General features: G+C 38.0%; 1 protein-coding gene across 1 annotated transcript in view; it reads left to right on the forward strand.

Annotated features, from left to right (window-relative positions):
• The window catches only part of LOC134749928 (calcium/calmodulin-dependent protein kinase kinase 2), a 172,530-nt gene that overhangs the window by 135,497 nt on the left and 14,719 nt on the right, over window positions 1-22,314 (forward strand). The window contains exon 3 of the mRNA XM_063684948.1: window positions 13,026-13,218. Coding sequence (XP_063541018.1) covers window positions 13,026-13,218 — 193 coding nt within the window. The remainder of the gene's footprint in view (window positions 1-13,025; window positions 13,219-22,314) is intronic.

Here is a 22,314-nt window from a genome sequence, read left to right on the forward strand (position 1 = left end):
ACAGACAGACAGACGGACAGACGGACAGCGGAGTCTTTACCCTTTGGGTACGAAACCCTAAAAAAAAATAGGGGACATCTTACACAGATCAACCTAACTCCAAACTAAGCAAAGCTTGTACAGTCAAGGGCAAAGATATATATGCAAGTTATGTTAAAAAAAATAGGTAATCATAATAAGTTTAAAATATATATACTCATACAAATAGTAATAAATATGGAAACTACAATGGCCGCAAAAATATGTATAAGGCAAGTTCAAAAACTTATATAACATGAAAGTTACATAATCAGTATCCTGCAAATGATGCAATATATTGTACTTATATTTATGTCATTAAATATAGATTCAGTAAGCAGTACAGAAATATGTTTACAAAATATAAACGTGCGAAAAATAACTTTACTGTCTTGTGACACGAAACAAATTTGAATACAATGTTTTGACAATTTACGAAAACAGTGCAGACTTGTCATTGTAATTCATTGTATACGTTTGTCTCACGTTTTTACCTGTCACTTCGTTTTTGGAATCACGTGTTTACAGATTTTACTACATTGAAGCTACCTTAAAGTACTTAGGTCATTCATTATATTTTTACGTCAATGTAAAAATATAGATACGAAAAATCTACCAAAAAATATGTATACACAACTTTATTGCCTTGATATTAATACATATCTATACCGTTAACCTTAAAGGGCGTAAACATAGTGTACACTATGTTGTACATTCATTGAATATTGGGCGTAAACGCCATGTTATACGCTCTTTGCGACTAAGGGTATATTTTGTAACTCATCCAACGGGCTGGTATACGTATACCAAGATAATGAAACAAAATGATAAAGCAATGAAATTATTTTATTCGTTGAATCTATGGGTATATTCATAAACGCAATTACAGTGAGTTGGTGAATGACGGCATTGAATAAAGCAGGGGCCGGTACATCTCTCACAAAACAAATACATTGGTTTTATTTGATCGTCCTCACAATCATCGTTATTTTCAAAAGTAACATTCTGGCCACAGTCGATGCATGCCCCACAAAATGATACGTCTTCATTATCAAGGTTGACCTTCATTGGCATTTGTAGGAGCATGTCCAGGAAAATGTCATGTAATATGGTAATAGGTAGAGGGAGCTGGAATGAGTATGAGTGCTAGGCGAAGATATACATACTTATATAGATAAATACATACTTATATGCCTTCATAGAAAACATCCATGACTCAGGAACAAACATCTGGGCTCATCACACAAATAAATGCCCTTACCGAGATTCAAACCCAGGGCCATCGGCTTCACAGGCAGCGTCACTACCCACTAGGCCAGACCGGTCGTCAAAATGTAAATTCAATTTTAAACTATTGATCTTTAGTTTAAAACCACCACCAACACTACCACCAATACCACCAACACCATCACCAGCAACATGCTGAGATGAGGCCATTTCGTGGCACTTTAATCTTTCATGTTTTCGTTTATATTATAGGGTAAATGCCTGAAATTAAAGCTTTTTATTTTTTATTATTATTATTATGTAATGTCTTGTTTGTTTGTGCTTACGAATAAAATCTTATTCTATTCTATTCTAAAATTTACGGATAAATGGCTGCGGGTTAAGTCATGGCTGATCGTCACACTGTGGCCTGTTTATACATTGATTAGTGTTGAATGCGAGTTTATACATTTTCTAATCGCAATACATACTCATCTATATTTAAACAAGCCCCAATGTGAAAGTCAGCTACACATCCCGCAGCCACCCCAGGTAGCACAGATACGCATTCCAATCCTTCCCTCCTTCGGCGCGGAAGCCTCTGGGTATCCAAGGCAGCCGGGGGACGTCGTGGTAGAACGTTTGCGACCCCATGGCGTCCCCATAAACGGCAGCGCGGAGAATTGCCGCAGGGGATGTTAGTGGGTATTCTCCTCCCCTCCCTCTGACTAACAGAGGGAGCAGGAGGAGCGAGTCCCACATACCACCCCCCCCCCCCCCTTATGGGCTTCCCTGGCCCGGGGGTGAGATGCGTAAAGGCAATTACCCCTGCGAAAAAAAAAAAAGGTAGCACAGATAGCTGTATAGCAGCCGAATAATGACTGGATAAGAGATAATCAGTTTATTCAGTCGTATGGCACATTACAATTCATGGTCGCTTTACAAATTTACAAATTAATAGTTAGGTTCTTCACCCAATGGGCTGCGTTGTCGCTTAGCTTAAGTCCAGAGGATCTGTGTACTTCCTTTTTGGGCACTCGCGGACTATGTGGTAAATGGACCTAATGATAATAATAATCAGTTACCCTGACATTATTCGGCTGCTATACAGCTACTGTGCTACCTGGGACCCTTATTACATGACATTATAACAACTTCTAGAAGCTTTTAAATGTTAATTTTTTAACATGCAGATACGTCTGCGAGCAATACTCCAAATTTTTATATTAAAGGAAAAAAAATGCAAAAGTTACACTTCCGGCAGATTTGAACCCGCAACCTCCGCAATCCGTGCGTTGCTCTTAACCAATTGAGCTACGGAAGCCTACCAGAACCTTGCAAATCTTTCCATTCCTTCCCTTATGTATACACGCCTTTGGGGTGGCGTAAAGCGACATCTACCGTAAGACGATTACATCTTTTTAACGGCACCGGAGTCTCAAGTTGCATTGAGAATTCACCAGTAACAATGTGCTAACCCATACTAAAATCAATTTTTTTAACATGCAGATACGTCTGCGAGCGATACTCCAAACGCGGAGGTTGCGGGTTCAAATCCTGCCGGAAGTGTAACTTTTTCAATTTTTTCCTTTAATATAAAAATCTTTTAAAAGTTGTTCAGAAATAAAACTATGGAAACGGATTATATCGCATACTCGTATAATGAATTTATAATGCATTCCGACGTTTCGAACCGTTTACACCTTCGTGGTCAACGGGTGGCTGAGGAAAAATTACAAAGTGCAAATTCGTGTGGGATGTATTATAAAGTAATTATATTATAGGGTAGTAACTATCGCGGTAACCGAAGAAAATAGTTGTTCAAAACATAAAGTAGTTTAATCAGGAACAACACAATGTAGCTACCAAAGATAGATATAACTCCGTAATAGATGGATACAGTCTAAGGAAAAAACGTGCCTCGAAAATCAAGAAAATTTGATTCTCGTTCAGAGGGCGCTACTAGTTTTGGCCTACAGTCGTAGAGATGGCGTTGACGGTTTCGTTTGTTATTTAACAATTTTAACGCATATCAGTGAAAGAACATGGGTCAAAATCATAAAAATAATTAATGCAAATAAAAAAAATCATTTATCTATATTTAAATACATTTTATCGTATTTTTATAAATCTTCATTTTTAGTTTTAAAGTGTGTCGACAGATGGCAGTGAATTTACTGGGATTACAAAATTTACTATGACAGTACCGCTCTAGTATAAGTTACTCTATGGTAGCTACGGAAGTCTGAGCAATGCAATTCTCCGTAGCAGTCAAGTCAGGCGCGGCTGAATAGCCTGAATACTGCATGCTTACTAGTTCTTCATTCAATGCCTCATTTTAAAGTTTAAACTGTATGTGCACCTGGTATTTGTGCAGTTATTTGTTTTGCAAGGGGGCAAAGTAGTTGTTTAACCGCTCGTGATAATATTGATACTTGAGCAAGCGAAAGATTCCAAAATTAAACCACGAGCGTCGTAGCAGCAAGTTGCGAGAGTTTCAAGGTTATGCAACAAGTGCGGAAAGTGTATGATTTCCGACGAGCGAAATTTTATTCACGAGTGAGCAAAGCGAGCGAGTGTATAAAGGAATACGAGTCGGAAATCATCTTTACGCACGTGTATCATACAATGTTTTACTATGCATTGTGCGAGTAAATAAAAAAGACATATAATGGCAAATAAGTTTAATTATTAAAAAATTGAAAACAAAAAGCACTAGTGCGGAAAAGTGCTCTTTTCCGCACTAGTGCGAGAAAGTAGCACCATATGTACTGTAAAAAAAATTGAAAACAAAAAGCACTAGTGCGGAAAAGTAGTACTTTCCGCATGATATGGCTCCGTAGGAAACGCACTTTTCGAGCGCATGCATTGTTAACAAATTTTGACACCGAGAAAACACAAAATAGTTCACCACTAACTGTAAAACATCAAACAAAACCAATATTAAATATTAGTCATTCAAAATCATCATTTAAAAGTAAATTCTACCATTCAACAAGAAAACTACTCAAAATTGGCATCAAATTTTATTTTATCTTATTGCACAAAAGAAAATACAATCGTACAAAAGGCGGACTAAATGCTATGAGGCATTGATTCTCTACCAGTCAACCTTCGGGCAAACACACTGTGTCACACATCCACACACACACATAACGCACACCCACACACACACATAACACACACCACATTTATGCATTTTATCCACATGTGGCCCCACATAAAATGCAATTATCTGTGACATTTTCAACCAAAAGGTACCACATTGTCGCTTGTCAATAAGGTTGATTTTCAATTGAAGCTATATGGAAATAGCGCCTTAATAACAACCGACAAAAAGTACCCTTTTGATTGAGAATGGCACATCTTATCAGTATTTGAACAATGAAGAGAGCCTTCAGGAACTGATGTGGTGAAAAAACACTAATTAATACTAGCTTACGCCCGCAACTTTGCCTGCGTGGAATAATGATGATGAACGATAAAAACTTATCCTAGGTATATAAATATTTTGAGAACATGGGATAGTTTTTATCAATCATCATAATCATGGCAATGGAGAGAGCTATGCTCGGGGTTTCTCTGCGTGATAGAGTCAGAAATGATGATATCCGCAGTAGAACTAGGGTCACCGACATAGCTCGCAGAATTGCAAACCTTAGGGCGGGGCACATTGCTCGCAGAACTGATGGCCGGTGGGGCCGGAAGGTTCTGGAGTGGCGTCCGCGTACCGGAAGACGAACTGCCGGTAGGCCTCCAACAAGATGGAGCGACGACCTGGTGAAGGTCGCGGGAATTCGGTGGTTGCGAGCGGCACAGGATCGGTCGGAGTGGCGAGCCTTGGGGGAGGCCTATGTCCAGCAGTGGACGTCTATCGGCTGACATGATGATGATGATGATGATGATCATAATCATTACTCGCAGACGAAGCCGCGGGAAGAAATTAATCAGAAATAAATGTACTACAAAGTAAATGAAAGCCAACAGAATACTAATATTTTTATAATACCTAATAAGAAACAGCGTAGTTAGGTTTTAAATGGGTTGTCGTCCATTATACTTACATTTTAATTTCACTTAATTTCCCATTTAATATTCCGGCATAAAACGGTAATTCTAGGTCCGACAACGGTACTTAACAACATAATGTATACAAGGCTGAGCATTTATTTTAAAATTGTAACAGGTCTCCTATGTACTCTCCTAATTAAATGTAGGCCTACCTACCTACTTACTGCTTTTGGTCATCATAATTATCATCATGTCCATCATAATTATTTCAGTTTGATGGATGCAATTTGACGTTTAAATAGTGCAAGGACAAACTTTTTTTGTATATACTACGTCGGTGGCAAACAATCATACGGCCCGCCTGATGTTAAGCAGTCTCCGTAGCCTATGTACGCCTGCAACTCCAGAGGAGTTACATGCGCGTTACCGACCCGAACACCGCACCCTCGTTGAGCTTTGGCAACCTTACTCACCGACAGGAACATAACACTATGAGTAATGTCTAGTGTTATTTGGCTGCGGTTTTCTGTAAGGTGGAGGTACTTCCCCAGTTAGGCTCTGCTCTAGATCTGGAATGACATTCGCTGTCCTGTGTCCTACCACACACAGCGAGATGACATTCACAGTGCCCATACCTCTCTTTTGGACATAGTTTACATACCCGGGTCAAACTTACTATAAGTCGGTATCGAGAAACATGTGACGTAAGACGTACGTAAGTACGTTATGTATTGTTTGATATTATAACTATAATTACAATAATATGAACTGAATCAACATTTAGTGTAATTTTATAAGTTAAACAGTGACATAACAAATATCGGATGTTGGAAGATCTGGCATCAAGTATGTTTATTACTGCAATAATGCATTCTATTCATTTATTACATAAATAAATATAAAAAGCAAAAACTACCCTCGTTTTCGGCATTATTGTCAAATGATGGGTCACTGCCGATTCCAACGATCCTACTTATACAGTCACCATCTAAATGTAACCTTAAATTAGATCATTATAGTACATTTCGATGCTAGGGCAGAAAGGAAGGTGTTTTTTTAGCTGGGTGTTATTATTATTGAACCCACTTCAATGAAAGTTTTTTTTTTAAAAGCATGTTCTATAAGACAGAAACGAATGTAAATATAAAACATTGTACTATTATTACCCAAATATCGTTAATTACGATTATTTGTGTATTGTACATTTATAATAAAAACTATCGAATTTTGCCTTTGGAAACTTAAAGCAGAAAGAAAAAACGCCTCTTCTTTGACAGGCGTTTCGTTCCATTCAGGCCACTTATTAAGAACGGTTTTTCAATATTCAATATATATATATATAAAAAAAATAGACGTGTTATAATGATGAAGAGGTAAGTAATAAAATATAAAATATGTATATTTTTCGTATTCTTACATTAATAGTAGGTTTTTATGTTGATTACGACGTTTAAAGGAAACTAATATTAACACTCATCAATAAGTAGTCATGAATTGGAAAAAGAATAAATTTAAAAAAATTGGAAAAGTAAAAAGCACTAGTTCGCGAGAACCAACTTTCCGCACGCTAAACAGCTACGTAAAGTAGCACTTTTTGAGCAACTGTATTAAAAAATAATTTTACGGTTTAGACTCACTTGTTTTTAGTCACTCGCGCGAGATGAAATGAGTCTACACAGTAAAATTATTTAATGTTATGTCTCACAACAGTTTAAATTCGATGAAATGATATCGTTTTATTTTACGTTTGTTTGAAAACAAAACCCGGTACGACCTCCATAATTGATTAAGTTTCTAAGTTAATAGCAGTTAATCCCATACCTTAGTAAATAAACTGAGAGGTTTTGTTAAAAAGGGTCCCGTGATCCAATCGAACTATGAATAAATAATGCGAATAATGAACTAAGCAGGTTCCTTTGTTAATAATATATTGTCTGGGCACCTGGTAGCTTTACATAATGAAGTGGCCGTTTGGAGATGCTCTTTTGTTTTAACTTACGTTACGGGACCGTAACAACACCCAACTGTACTACTAAAACTATGGTCCATATTGTAGTGTATTTACGCTTCGAGCGCTTACGTCATGGTGACGTCACTGACAGTTAGGGTCAGTCGATATTATGCCGTGAGCAGAGCCGGACGTACCGCGTGATGTTTGTGTTGGCGAATCGTTGGAAATACATTACATCGTATGATATACTGAGGTAAATACAGTACATTACACATATATTCAATGTATGCCCGAAATCCAAAGTTTGGGTTCACCTTATCTGGCAGAATATTATTTGTCAGAAATACATTTCGCATAACACGTATAGCAGAAAACTTTTAATAGAATGATACTTTCGCATAAATATATACTTGCCATAATAGTCATTTCACATATACATTGGTAGAATTTTATAAGAAAACCCTAACCTAACCCAAGTTAGGGTTTTCTGCCAAATAATATTATGCGAAAAGATTTTTCGCAAAGTAATATTATGCGAAAAGCAGTATGCCAAAAGTATTTCTGCTAAACGATATTTTTACCAAGTAACATTATGCAATACAAAAATGTATTTATCAGTACGGTTTTTACTCACTATTATTTTTAGTCGCTTTTGGCGACATGTTTCGGATTCTTTGGGAATCCATCCTCAGGCACGAGTGTCCGCGGCGGTTGTACGTCGTGCACTGCCCGCGCCGCCCGCCTCGTCGCTCGTTGCGCTCGCGCTGATGGGGCGGGGGCGGGGACACTCGTGCCTGAGGATGGATTCCCAAAGAATCCGAAACATGTCGCCAAAAGCGACTAAAAATAATAGTGAGTAAAAACCGTACTGATAAATATTTTGAAATATGTCTCACGATAGTTTAAGTGCGAATACAAAAATGTATCACAAAACTTTCTGCAACACAATACGGAACCCCAATGTTTTTAGCACAACCATGAATCGATTCCAGTCTTAACGCTGTATTTCCGTATTTCATTCTGCTTTTCATTGCGATTAGTTTATTTCCTTCGTGAATTAATTCGCTTCGTGCCACGGACAGGCCAACAAAAAAAGCGTGACATCGCGAAATCCGTCCGTGAACGGCATTCAACTTAGGTTCGGTTTTACCCTTCATTTTGCATTAGCCTTGGATTAATCCATCAAGGGCTTCCTTTTGCTATTTTATAAATGATCTCATTTTGTTATTTTTCGGCCGTGCGTATAAGTTTATTCGTAAATGTATTGGCGCGAGACGCACGGGTCAATGATAACAGCCAGACACCATTTTGACGTCAAAATATAATTTCGAACTGTTTATAAAAAGGAGTTGGGTCATAAAATGTGTCGTTCTCAAGTAAAAGGTACCACATTGTCGCTTACCGTAAGGGTGAAATTTGCTTGCTTGTCTATACGAATAACCTGTCAGAGCGTCCTTGTGGTAAGCGAGTATGTGGTACCTTTTACTTGAGAACGACACAAATAGTGAACGTCAGAAGCTACGAGTATGTAAGGTAGTGCTACGAGAAGCCTACGACGTAGCTGCTACGCTGCTACGATGCTTAACACAAAAGATTAATCTTGGTTTACTATTACTTTACTAAAATACATCAAAATATTTGCGATTGAAAGACTACTTAATGTTTTAATTAAAAATATTATTATACGAAATAAGCCCGCTGTAATAATTTCCCGTATAATAATGAAGTATTAGCAATATAAAGCCATCATTTCTTTTCACGGGCTAATATTTTTAAAAGGAAGATTGACTAATATTTAATCTTATTACTTGATACAACGGCTTCTGTTGTATCAAGAAATATATAGATATTATTCAATTGAATATTATTATCGTTAAAGTAATAAAATGGTTTTCTAATAACAAAACTTCCGTGAGACACAGACATATTAAACATATTAATAACGGGTCACTCACGTATTTTAAGTCGAAAAACGCTCGACATTTTTCACTCCGTACCGAGTAGCATCATCAGGAGCTTGCGTTGACGGTGATGGACCGGCGCAGACTGCGGGCCGCAGCCCTCCGCGCCCGATGACACGGCGCGGGCGCCATCCAAATTCATCTTCCTCACGTTTTTCTGGCGTTTTGCCACGGCTCATAGGGGCCTGGGGTTCGCTTAACAACTAATCACTAGAATTGGCGTGGACACTAGAATTTATAAAAGCGACTGGCATCTCACATTCCAACCCAGAGGGTAAACTAGGCCTTATTGGGATTAGTCCGGTTTCCTCACAATATGATGAATAATATTTGAATCATGTTATTTAGTTACAGACAGATGTTTCGAAAGAAAGAAGAATGAAAGAAAGAATAGTACATTTTACAACTAGTGTGAAAAGAATGTCTTTTTACCACTAGTACCGAGGTACGAGTGGTAAAAAGACATTTCACACGTGTTGTAAACGACGTTTTTTAATACAATTGCGAAAAAATAATAAATTAATATATCATTAGTAGAATCACCACCACCACCAAACCAAACCAAAACCAAAAGTACCTATACAGCCCGCGATACTTGAGCTGCCGCAGCCCGCGATACCTTCATACTCGTGCGCGCCCCGGCCGCGGCCGCCGCGGGCCCGGCGCGGGTTGGTCAACGACACCTCCTCATAACTCATGAGGCCCTGGTACCTGCTCAAGCTAAATTCAATTTTAACTGCGTTTCGAAAGTATAGTTTGGAACTAAAAAGTAAAAAGCACTAGTTCGAGAAATTGAGCTTCTCGCACGCTACTCAGCCACAAAAAGTACCACTTTTTGAGCAACTGTATTAAAAAATACATTTATTTGACGCCACAACATAGTATAGTACATAAAAAAGAAAAGCATGCAGACAAAAAGACATTTGGACGCCAAAAAGGATCCCCACTCAGCATAGTGCCGCGGCAAACCGTGGCGCTGGTTTTCTGTGGGGACCTGGCTTAATCTAAAAATTAATGGCGACACGTACGCCAACGACACACAATAGTTACTTGTGCAACAAAAGAGGAAAGTTGGTTTTTCTTGCGAGTGTTTATTTTGAGTCCCGAGAAAGCCAAAGATTCTAAGTTAGAATCATGAGCGTAGCGAGGGACTCAAAAACACGAGATGTAAAATAACTTTGCTCTCGTGTTGCACACATAATTTTTCACCTCAGTAGTGAGAACATATGAAAGGTTAAAATGTATTTCGAATTACACAGAATAATACAAAAAAAATTGTAATAAAAGTATGAAGTGGCAGTTCCTGGCCTTCACTAAATTAAATAGCTACTTTGTTTCAGTCACTCCCTGGGGTGAGGAAAGTCACACTTTCTTCACTCCCTCCAGGGAGTGACGAAAGTAGGCTTGTTCGAGCTGCTGAGGTGAAAATAAATTTACATTGACATAAAAATACAAACATTATTAAACATAGAAAATTAAGACAAACAAAATATTAACTACCGCCTTTTATGAGTATAGTGAGTTTTTCGACATGCCATCTAGTGCTTTAATAACTAATACAGGCTAGAGCTGTTAGATGTTAATAATAATTGATATATTGATAACTATAATTTTGATAATAATTTGAATATTGATAATTTTAATAAATACGACATGTAACAATTGTTACCAATAAATATTTTCATTTCATTTTTTTCATTTTCGTTATTGTCTATCTCGCTCGTAATTGTCCGTATATTGGACGGGCGAGATGCTCGATAAATAAATGGCATGACTCAAATATAATTCTGATGTCAGTGTAAGTTCGAATTGGCCTATATAACCGCAGACAGGTCGTAAATAAAGATCGTACAAATTTGGCAACTTCAGGAATTCAGGGCGAGGGATAAAAGTTTTAATATAGTTAGCCTTTATGAGATAAGTTTCTTTTGTAGGCAGGCATTTTGTAGGACTAACTTTTTTAGTGCGTGAATTGTTTGACGATGTGTTATTGGCTTGACTTTGGTGTCATTCGATTTTGAATAATTTGACCCTATAGATATGTTTAGGTATGTGCATCATAAAAATTGTAGTACCTGACTATTTGTAATACAAGAAATACGAAAAAAAAATAGAAACTAAAATCCGTTCTGAGCCATGCCGGGTCCAAAGGTCCCCATAACACTAGCAGCGTTACCCCGCTGTATGGCGATGGAGACCTGTTGGACGAGCCATGACTCAGAACGGGGGTCACTCCCTTTCTCTCTGAGGCGCTTGCCAAGCTCTCGGAAGAGCTCACGCGCCTCCCGCCCCCAGGGCCCGGCTGTCTCGACGGCGACGGGCACGAAGTCATAGGTGGCTTCCAAAGCAGAGTATTTGAGGCGCTTGCTTTTGGCGGCAGTCTCTGCCGCTGAGCCTGCCGACTTAGCAGTGTGTCCTACATGGGATGCAGCAAATGTACTCACACAGGTTGCATCCCATATAAGGTTGTACCTGACTTCTAGAAATGAACATTAAATCATTTCAATACAATAGTAGATTGTGTTACAAGGGAGCAAAATGACATATTTACGGCGAGGGCATACATTGAATCCTAAAAGGATTTTATAATAGAATCCCGAGAGTAACGAGGGATTTTAAAGTAGAATCCTGAGCGTAGTGAGGGATTCAAGTGTGCTACGCCCAAGATGGAAATAATTTTGCTACCATGTGACACATACTGCTTTTCACATCACCTATGAGGTAATAATTTATAATAATTAATTTGAAAGGTGTTTAAGAATATTATTTAAGCTAAAAAAATAATGTGCAAAAAAATGTAAAAATAGTGTCCTAGAACAGAAAAGTGTTATTTTGATCCCTCCTAGCAAGGAAGAAAAACCCCTTTTTCGAATTGGTGATGTGAAAATAATTTAGCTTAAGTGTGAAGTTACCTACAGTCTACAGTTTAGCATTTGTTTGTCAGAAAATTTATATTTACCGGTTTTCGATTGACCTTCTTGGAAGAGTAACTATTAGATTCTTACTGTAGGTACGTAATTATTCATAAGCTTTATTTTACCTAGTCTTAAGACTAGCTCCCATTATTCTTAAAATAAACTTCACCTTAAAAACTAGTTAGGTATTTACTCATTAGCGTCCCAGTCAAGGGCCTGACACTCTTTGATAGAGAAAGATAGTCTTATTGCGATTCCTATAAGAGGAAAGAGAAAATAGTGCCATGCTTTGTCCTTATCACCGACCGGGTTTTTTTTTCATGGTCGGATTATGGCAGCATAGGTAAGAGGCGATGGCGAAATACCGAAATTTATAAGAGTGAAAGAGAAAAAGGATTATGCTGCCATACATTAACTTGTCAATACATGAATATGTCTTTCTCTTACCCCTGGTCGCTCGGTTTCATGTCTATAATTACTATACTATGTTTATATATATATATATATATATATATATATATATATATATATATATATTATGTCTATGGTCCCAGTCAACATTCGTCACCTATTTCATAAAGTAACTTATACTAGAGCGGTGCTGTCATAGTAAATTTTGTAACCCCAGTAAATTCACTGACATCTGTCGACACACTTTAAAACTAAAAATGAAGATTTATAAAAATACGATAGAATGTATTTAAATATAGATAAATGATTTTTTTTATTTGCATTGATTATTTTTATGATTTTGACCCATGTTCTTTCACTGATATGCGTTAAAATTGTTAAATAACGAAAGGAACCGTCAACGCCATCTATACGACTGTAGGCCAAAACTAGTAGCGCCCTCTGAACGAGAATCAAATTTTCTTGATTTTCGAGGCACGTTTTTTCCTTAGACTGTATCCATCTATTACGGAGTTATATCTATCTTTGCCTATTACTTTCTGTTGTCTACAGACTATCAACATTCCCAGCCAGCGGCGACCGACAGAACCTGTTGCGGTCTCACGCGGCCAAAAGCGCAGAATGCGGGGCAGGAGGGTCACCACGGGCGCGACGCGCACCAAGAGAATCCCGCAGGGTTTCCCTTGCTCAGGCTCCGGGATATGTTCAACTTAATCAGTACAGGCTTCTTGAGCCCATTGGACAGGTAAACACTACCCTTAAATCTTTAACAGGCGCAAGGAAAACCGTCCATAGAACTTGAGGGGCTGTCCTAATTAAAAAAAAATGCCGAATGTGCGGCGCTCACCAACAGAATCTCGAAGAGTTTCCCCCGCTGAGGCCTCGGGATATGTCCAGCTTAATCAGAACAGCAAGCGTATTATGGATGTATTTATCCACGTGATAAAATAACTGTTTTAACACAACGGGATAGAATGTGACGGATACCGTTTTATCACGCTGTCACGTAGACAAGGACGACCATCATATCCGTGCAGGCTACTTGAACCCATTGGTCTCAAATAATAACTAAGTAAAGTCAACTACAAAAAGATGTATCCATATTTTCCAAAGTGGATACATCTTTTTGTAGTTGACTGTACCACTGACGAAGCATCCGATACAACTCGCAAGGAGGCCTAGCCAAGATAACAATATTTGATGGAAAACGTCATCGATACTTAATGGTATATGGAAATAGTCACGTGACTTTTCGAAGCATCCGTAATTCCTATACATTTTTTACTTTTTGGTCCGCGAGCCAGGCGAAAATTTCGTCAATCATCGCCTTCCTCGCGAAAACTCGTATAGTGGTTAACGGCTATTTAAGATGCACCCTAGTGGAAGTCAGCTGCCGCTCCGTTGGTGGGTTGAGGAATGGCAGCCACCGAAACACGTAAAAAAAAAAAATGTTTTTAGTCATCGCCTTCCTCTTGATACTTTGTCAGATGGTAGTTTAGGTGCTATTGATAGTAAAACCAATCGTCAGCCGGTTGTATCGCGGTGGAAACATCGTCAGCTGGTCACATGAACTTGTAAAAAAAAAAAATGTTTTTAGTCATCGCCTTCCTCTTGATACTTTGTCAGATGGTAGTTTAGGTGCTATTGATAGTAAAACCAATCGTCAGCCGGTTGTATCGCGGTGGAAACACCGTCAGCTGGTCACATGAACTTGTAAAAAAAAAAAATGTTTTCAGTCATCGCCTTCCTCTTGATACTTTGTCAGATGGTAGTTTAGGTGCTATTGATAGTAAAACCAATCGTCAGCCGGTTGTATCGCGGTGGAAACACCGTCAGCTGGTCACATGAACTTGTAAAAAAAAAAAATGTTTTCAGTCATCGCCTTCCTCTTGATACTTTGTCAGATGGTAGTTTTGGTGCTATTGTTAGTAAAAACAATCGTCAGCCGGTTGTATCGCGGTGGAAACACCGTCAGCTGGTCACATGAAAATTAAAAAAAAAAGTTTCAGTCATCGCCTCCCGTTTGATACTTTGTCAGATGATAGTTTAGGATCTGTTGTGAATAAAAATAATCGTCAGCCGGCTGTATCGCGGTGGAAACACCGTCAGCTGGTCACATGAACTTGTAAAAAAAAAAAATGTTTTTAGTCATCGCCTTCCTCTTGATACTTTGTCAGATGGTAGTTTAGGTGCTATTGATAGTAAAACCAATCGTCAGCCGGTTGTATCGCGGTGGAAACACCGTCAGCTGGTCACATGAACTTGTAAAAAAAAAAATGTTTTCAGTCATCGCCTTCCTCTTGATACTTTGTCAGATGGTAGTTTTGGTGCTATTGTTAGTAAAAACAATCGTCAGCCGGTTGTATCGCGGTGGAAACATCGTCAGCTGGTCACATGAACTTGTAAAAAAAAAACTGTTTTCAGTCATCGCCTTCCTCTTGATACTTTGTCAGATGGTAGTTTTGGTGCTATTGTTAGTAAAAACAATCGTCAGCCGGTTGTATCGCGGTGGAAACATCGTCAGCTGGTCACATGAACTTGTAAAAAAAAAACTGTTTTCAGTCATCGCCTTCCTCTTGATACTTTGTCAGATGGTAGTTTAGGTGCTATTGTTAGTAAAAACAATCGTCAGCCGGTTGTATCGCGGTGGAAACACCGTCAGCTGGTCACATGAACATATAAAAAAAATTGTTTTCAGTCATGGCCTCCCGTCCCGTTGTTTGATACTTTGTCAGATGCTGCTGTGTTGCTGCTGCACAAAAAACTGTTTTAGGTGCAGAGCAGGCATGACTTTCAATAAAATTTTAGTTAATTTACTTTCATATATTTAGTGATAGCATATCAGTAGTGTGTTAGTGCCGGTTCTAGACCAAAACTTTTCCGCTAGGGGACGACACTAAATCTAATAAAAAATACTGCAAAAATGGAAAATATATCCACCTGGTGCATCAAAACATTCAAAGTATTTAAGATGCACCCTAGTGGAAGTCAGCTGCCGCTCCGTTGGTGGGTTGAGGACTCCCGGTTGATACTTTGTCAGGTGGTAGTTTAGGTGTTTAGGTGGTCAGTGAACTTGTAAACTTGTGAACTTGTTGGTTGATGTTAAAATAAATGTATTTTCTTTGTTTCTTTCTTTCTTTCTTTAAAAAAAAATTGTTTTCAGTCATTGCCTCCCGTTTGATACTTTGTCAGATGATAGTTTAGGTGCTGTTGTGAATAAAAATAATCGTTAGCTGGCTGTATCGCGGTGGAAACACCGTCAGCTGGTCACATGAATTTGTAAAATGCTAATTTACTCATTGTTATCCTTATACATAGTAATTTATTAATCTCATGAAAAAGATCGTTAACTATTTATAAGCATTTGGGTATACATATTTTCATTCCTTTTGCTTGATACCCTCTAGCCACAAAGACGATAAAGAAATTAAAAGTAAAAAACGTTGAAACTTCATTCCCCTCCAATTCATTTCTATCCATTCCTTCCAATATTTTCGGAGAAAGAAATGAATCAAAGGACCACGGTGGGTACGTATTTTACCGGTCAATTAATTAATCTAATTCTGGTTGTTTAAATAAATTTAAATGAGTACTAAAATAAATAGATTAGCAACTAAAACGGAGCTAAGTTATACATATAAATATGAGTAGTGTTTTAATGCTGTTACAGCTTTTGTTTGTTTTCAGAAAGGTAACAAGTATTTATTTGGCAACTGAATTATTATAGGTACTCGTATTGGAGACCATTTATGAAGCACATTTTAAAAATAAATCGTCTATCTATTAATTCAAAAATGAAGTTGTTTTAAGTCATGGGTAAATGTTGTTGTTGTTGTTGTTTGTTGTTGTTGTCCTATGGTACCCCATCGGTACAAAGGGCCTTCGTGAGACGTCGCCATCCGCTCCTGTCCTGCGCCTCGCGCTTCGCGTCCCTCCAACTCAGTCCTGCTGCCCGCAGCTCAGCGTCGATTGTGCGCTGCCACGTGCAGGGGTCGGAAACCGGTATTTGCTCCATACAAAAATACCGGTATTATTACGTTCTTTTTCGTTCTTTTGTTTATAATTTCATTTTTAATGGGACATTTTAATAATGCAAAATTGTTTCCTAAATACATGATTCAGTCCTACGTAATGAGCATAAAACAATTCAAAATATTGGGCTATTTCGGGGTTTAAAAAAAATACCGGTTCCGAGCCCTGGCCACGTGTGCGCCGGCCGGCCCTGTCGCTTGCTCCCGTGCGGCTTCCACTTGTAAGCAATCCTGGCCGTGTTGTCATCTGGTCTTCGGAGGGTGTGCCGTATCCACTTCCACTTCCGTTTCGCGATTTCTTGTTTGACCGGGACTTGGTGGCATCGATTCCATAGATCCTTGTTGCTGGAAATGGGAATCCTTGTCGAAGGAATGGATCTTAAGCACTTGGTAAATGAGAAAATTAAAAAATAAAGTTTTTCAAACTATATCGTGTTATATATCAAATGAAAGAACTCATTGTGAGAATCTCAAATATTTTTTGAAGTGAAACTTCTTATGGCACTTCCAACTGACAGCGTTAAACGTTTAACGCTACCATACATAATAATTTAATTTATACCATACATAATATACATACATATACCAGGCGAACATAACTATGAACATACAAATACAAGAGTGTGACCAGTAAGTTAAATAGGGTAATTTCCCGAAAGTAGGGTAATTGATGCTCTTCTTAATAAATCAAGAATAAATCGCTACCATAGATAATTTAATTTTATACTCTATTATTAACTCACTAAAGTTAACTTTCGCTCGACCAGCACGGTGTCTTATCTCCTTCTCTCTCTGTGTATACTTGTTTGATACATACATGTACCAGGCTAACATAACTATAAAGGAGGTTTAAGAATTATATAACTGGAGAGGTGACAGATAAAAATGCCAATAGATAATTTATACCAACGAGTAAAGTAAGTATAATAGGTAAAGAGAGCACTTGAAGCATTTTATGGAAACTGATTTGAAAGCGCCATCTTTGATTTTATTCTGAAACTAAGTATATATGTGTGCGTGCACAACTACATATGCATACATACGTGTACTTTCGTCCCACATAATATTAGGTCTACTTGGCCAGTTTACAAGTACCATTTTTTGTTTGTAACAAAAAACTTTTATTGATTGCAAGATATCAAACAAAAAAAATTACTTGTAAACCGCCCAAGTAGTCCTAATATTATGTAAAAAAGATTTAAAAGAGTTGAATGAATATAACAAAACCATAATAGTAAAGGAAGTATTTTTATTGCTTTTCAATTTGGTATACAAAGATAGTACCTAATAAGAGCAGGTGTACCAGGTTGTCCCATAATGACCTGGACTGACCCATTTCTGCGCGACATGTCATGACATGTTATGCACTATTGGATAGCAATGTCCAAAATTGAGTACCGAAGTGTCATAAAATTCCTGTTTAAAGAAGGATTATCTCCCGCTCAAATCAAAGATCGTTTAGATGGCGTATTCGGCGAGTCTTCTCCTTCTTATAGCACCGTAAAAAACTGGGTAAACGAGTTTCGATTTGGTCGGGAAGCTGTCGAAGATCTGGGACATGATGGAAGACCAGTGGAGGTCCTCACTTCTGAAAATATCAACAGCGTCCAAGAGGAAGTTTTAAGTGATCGCCGCCTAAAGATCAGAGAAATAGCAGCAAGACTAGGGCTTTCTAAGAGCACCGTCCACCGCATAATTCACGATCATCTTCACATGAGTAAGGTCAGTGCAAGGTGGGTACCTAAACTTCTATCAGCTGTTCAGAAAGAAGAACGCGTGAAATGTGCCTCTAAATTTTTGGAGCTCTGTGGCGACAACCCTAAAAGCATAATTAAACGGCTGGTAACTGGAGACGAAACAATGGTGCTTTATTATGATCCCGAGAGCAAACGCGAGTCGATTGAGTGGCGTTTTAAAAACGAAAAGCCCCCTATTAAAGCGAAGGTGCACCAGTCCACCAAAAAGCTGATGTGCACAATCTTTTGGGATGGCCATGGTATCCTGATTGTCGATTTTAAAGAACGTAATACCGTTATAAATGGGTCTTATAAATTTTTTAATATATTTGTACATTCTTATACGATGGCCCAGCGTAGGCCAGTCCAAGGGACGCAGCTATGCGGTGGAATGAGATATCAATATCACTTGCTCGCTCTCGCTCTAACGCATAAATGCGTCCCTTGGACTCCCTCGTGACCTTGTAGATACTACTACTTTCCGAATCAGAAAATAGATATTTTGTCAGCGCATAAGGTGGTAAAGATTGACAACTAACTGAACTAACGGATTAGCGTCTTTAACATTTCATACAAGTTATATGGGTCGAAATGGAAGTTTAATTTACGATTACTCCTGAGATATTAATTTAAATTGTATGGTGTAAGGGACCTTTGTAATCTGTATGAAATGCTTAATATAACTGACGTATTTAATTTGGTAATTATTATTAATACTGTATCCGTGTAAATAGCTTTGCAAATACCACATACTATGAAATCTTTTTGTAGTAAAGATAAGAATGGGTATAGTAAGTTATCCTTAAAAGATAGACATACACCATCGCGGACTTTTTTGTAGAGCAATGAAAGAGAGATCTTTCCACCATACATTGTTTTGTTATATATCAAACGGGTTGGGCAGCGTTTTCGATTAAATGTGTTAGCCAGCGTGATTTTTTTCTGACTTGATTACCAAATATCGTCATATTACAACCAATTTACACAAAACCTTAACAAATTATACGACTTAACCTTCCTCAAGAATCACTCTATTCATAGGTGAAAACCGCATAAAAATCCGTTCAGTAGTTTTCACTGAAATTATTACGATATACTTACTGCTCGCTTAATACTTTGATAAAATACAAGCCTATAGTTGCAACCGCTGTGTGGCGCTGTCTTCGTGCACGGTCCCAATAACCATTATTCGATAAATTGTCCTTGAAATGAATAATGTGCTGATTTTATAACGTTTTCAAGGCAAAATCATATTTTTCTGCCTTAATTTTGATTTGAATTCTTTTTGCATACCTACCTACATCAAGCCTTTTAAGGCCATCCCGCCGATTCGTCGCCGCCGCCGACTAATTTTGACCGGCGGCGCTCATATCTAATCAGTAGGCCGAGCACATGATTGACGCGACAGTATCTCGCCGCGAAATAGACTACCCGTCTTTTACTAACTGTATGAATTAAAGAGGGACGAGTAGTCTATGTCGCGGCGAGATACTCTCGCGCCAATCATGTGCTAGCCCGGCTGATCACGTCTATTTTTGCATTAGCATATTATTACACTGTCATCGGACATAAAGAAGTAATTTAAATTTCAACTGAATCAGATCACGGTTGTTCCTAAAGGTAGGTATTTTAGTTTTTCGTAAATAACTCGTAACATCATATAGCAAATTTATATACAATTTTCCATAAAAAGTTTCTGAACACTCACTTGGATCAAATATCTGGACCCAAAGAGGGAACAGTGGCTTGGTAGAAAATAGGTGGCTGACCGAGCCAATTTTGATTCACAACAGCACCTAAGCTATAATCTGACAAAGTATCAAACGGGAGGCGATGACTGAAATTTTTTTTTTTTTTGACAAGTTCATGTGACCAGCTGACGGTGTTTCCACCGCGATACAACCGGCTGACGATTGTTTTTATTCACAACAGCACCTAAACTATCATCTGACAAAGTATCGAACGGGAGGCGATGACTAAAAACAATTTTTTTTTTACAAGTTCATGTGACCAGCTGACGGTGTTTCCACCGCGATACAACCGGCTGACGATTATTTTTAATCACAACAGAAGCTAAACTATCATCAGTAGGGTGCATCTTAAATAGGCGTTAACCACTATACGAGTTTTCGCGAGGAAGGTGATTGATCACGGAAACTGTTCGTGGCTCGCGGTCTATAATGAATTAATGCCTCAACTTAATAGTTAATAACCACCAGGTGGGGTTCGTTCACCAGACTTAGTTAATTCGGTCGTTAATTATATTAAATAGTCAGTTTAAATTTAAGGAACGTAAGGACATTGTATCCATGTCTGTTGAACGGACTATAGAACTAAGTGCAGTAGAATGGGAGCAATTTTAAGATAAAGCGGATGATACCTGTATTATTGTACAAGCGGATAATTTCAACAATTTAAAGTACAAACTCTGTCACGTGACAAGTTTAATCGAAAAATGGTTCTCTGCAAATGGCATGTTAATTAATCTTGACAAGACAAATATTGTTCATTTTCGACTATAAAATACAAATACAAATAAACTGAATATTGTAGTAAATGACACCTAAATCCCACAAGTAGACACTGTGAAATACCTAGGATACCAAATCGACTCAGGACTAACGTGGGCCCCGCACATACAATCCACCTGCGACAGACTTGCCTCAGCCTGTTTTGCGCTGTCCCGAATAGCACCCAGTTTATCTATTGAGAACTTAAAGACCGCCTACTATGGATATTTCCGCGCAATACTTTCTCAAGGTGTCGATCTTTGGGGTACAGCTGCTGATCGAGATAGACTGCTTAGAATGCAGAAACGCGCCCTTCGTATTATTGATGGCAAACCCGTTGACTATCCTGCACAATCTCTGTTTAAAAAACACAAGATATTAACGCTACCGTGTATATATATACTGACCGCATGTACGTATGTCAGAACAAATATGCACTTGTATAAATCCAGTGGATCTACCCGCAGTGGCCCAGCCCGCAGGTTGCCTATTCTTCTCGCCCCTAAATGCAGGCTCGCGAAGTCACGAAAGTCACTAAATATTATGGGACCAAAGCTTTATAACTCAGTACCGACCGATATAAAAGAATCGAAAAGTGACACAATATTTAACAAAAAGCTAAAATCGTTACTTGTAGAAAAGGCTTACTACTCGATTGACGAATTCATGATGTCTATGCGAAATGATCATTGATTCCATATCGTAACTTCCTCTAAACATTTATATTAACCTATTATTGTGTATAATAATTTTATCTTTATTTTATTCTTAAGAATTTGTGACTTGTAAAATGTACTTTATTTTACCAATAAAGATCTGTATATCTGTAAAGATGTAACACTTTAAACTCTCACATTTTGTACACATAATTAATGTCATTACCGGGTCTAACGCGATTAAATTTCATTATTTTCCCTTTTATTTCGACGTTTCAACTAGGTTTACAGTTAAAGATAAAGATGTGTTTATTTGTACAAATGTAGTGATGAACATAGGTGGACGGTAATTTTGGATGCGTACATTTCACTTAAAGAAGCATGCAAATTTTTCTTACTAGCTACGTACTATAACTAATAAGTTATACAATAATAACATCATCGGGATACAGATCATACATGATTTCATTTCTACCTACGGTTTTACAATATTACTATTACATAAAATTATTTATTCAATTACAGATGTGAAATATTCATTAATTTTATAATAGCATTTATATAAGTAATTTCTTACTAGAAGGTGATATTTTAAGTAGGACAGATTCCATTATGCTTTCAAATATTTCAAAATTGCTCCAATTCTACTGCATCGTTCAACAGGCATGGATACAATGTCCTTACGTTCCTTAAATTTTAAATGACTATTTAATATCAGTTTAATGTCAGCGATGCGCACAGGGCCGCAAGAGAGAAATTTCACGAGTGGACACTGTGGTAGACCGGAAGTGGGCAGGTTATTTAATGAGATGTGTGAAACGCGAAGAATATTCAAATCTCGCTTAAAATGGTGCCAGGACCATCAAACCCAAATAAAAATGAATATTCTAGCTTCACAGCACTCCAAA

The sequence above is a fragment of the Cydia strobilella genome, chromosome 19 (assembly GCF_947568885.1).
Source record: "Cydia strobilella chromosome 19, ilCydStro3.1, whole genome shotgun sequence".
Taxonomy (NCBI): domain Eukaryota; kingdom Metazoa; phylum Arthropoda; class Insecta; order Lepidoptera; family Tortricidae; genus Cydia; species Cydia strobilella.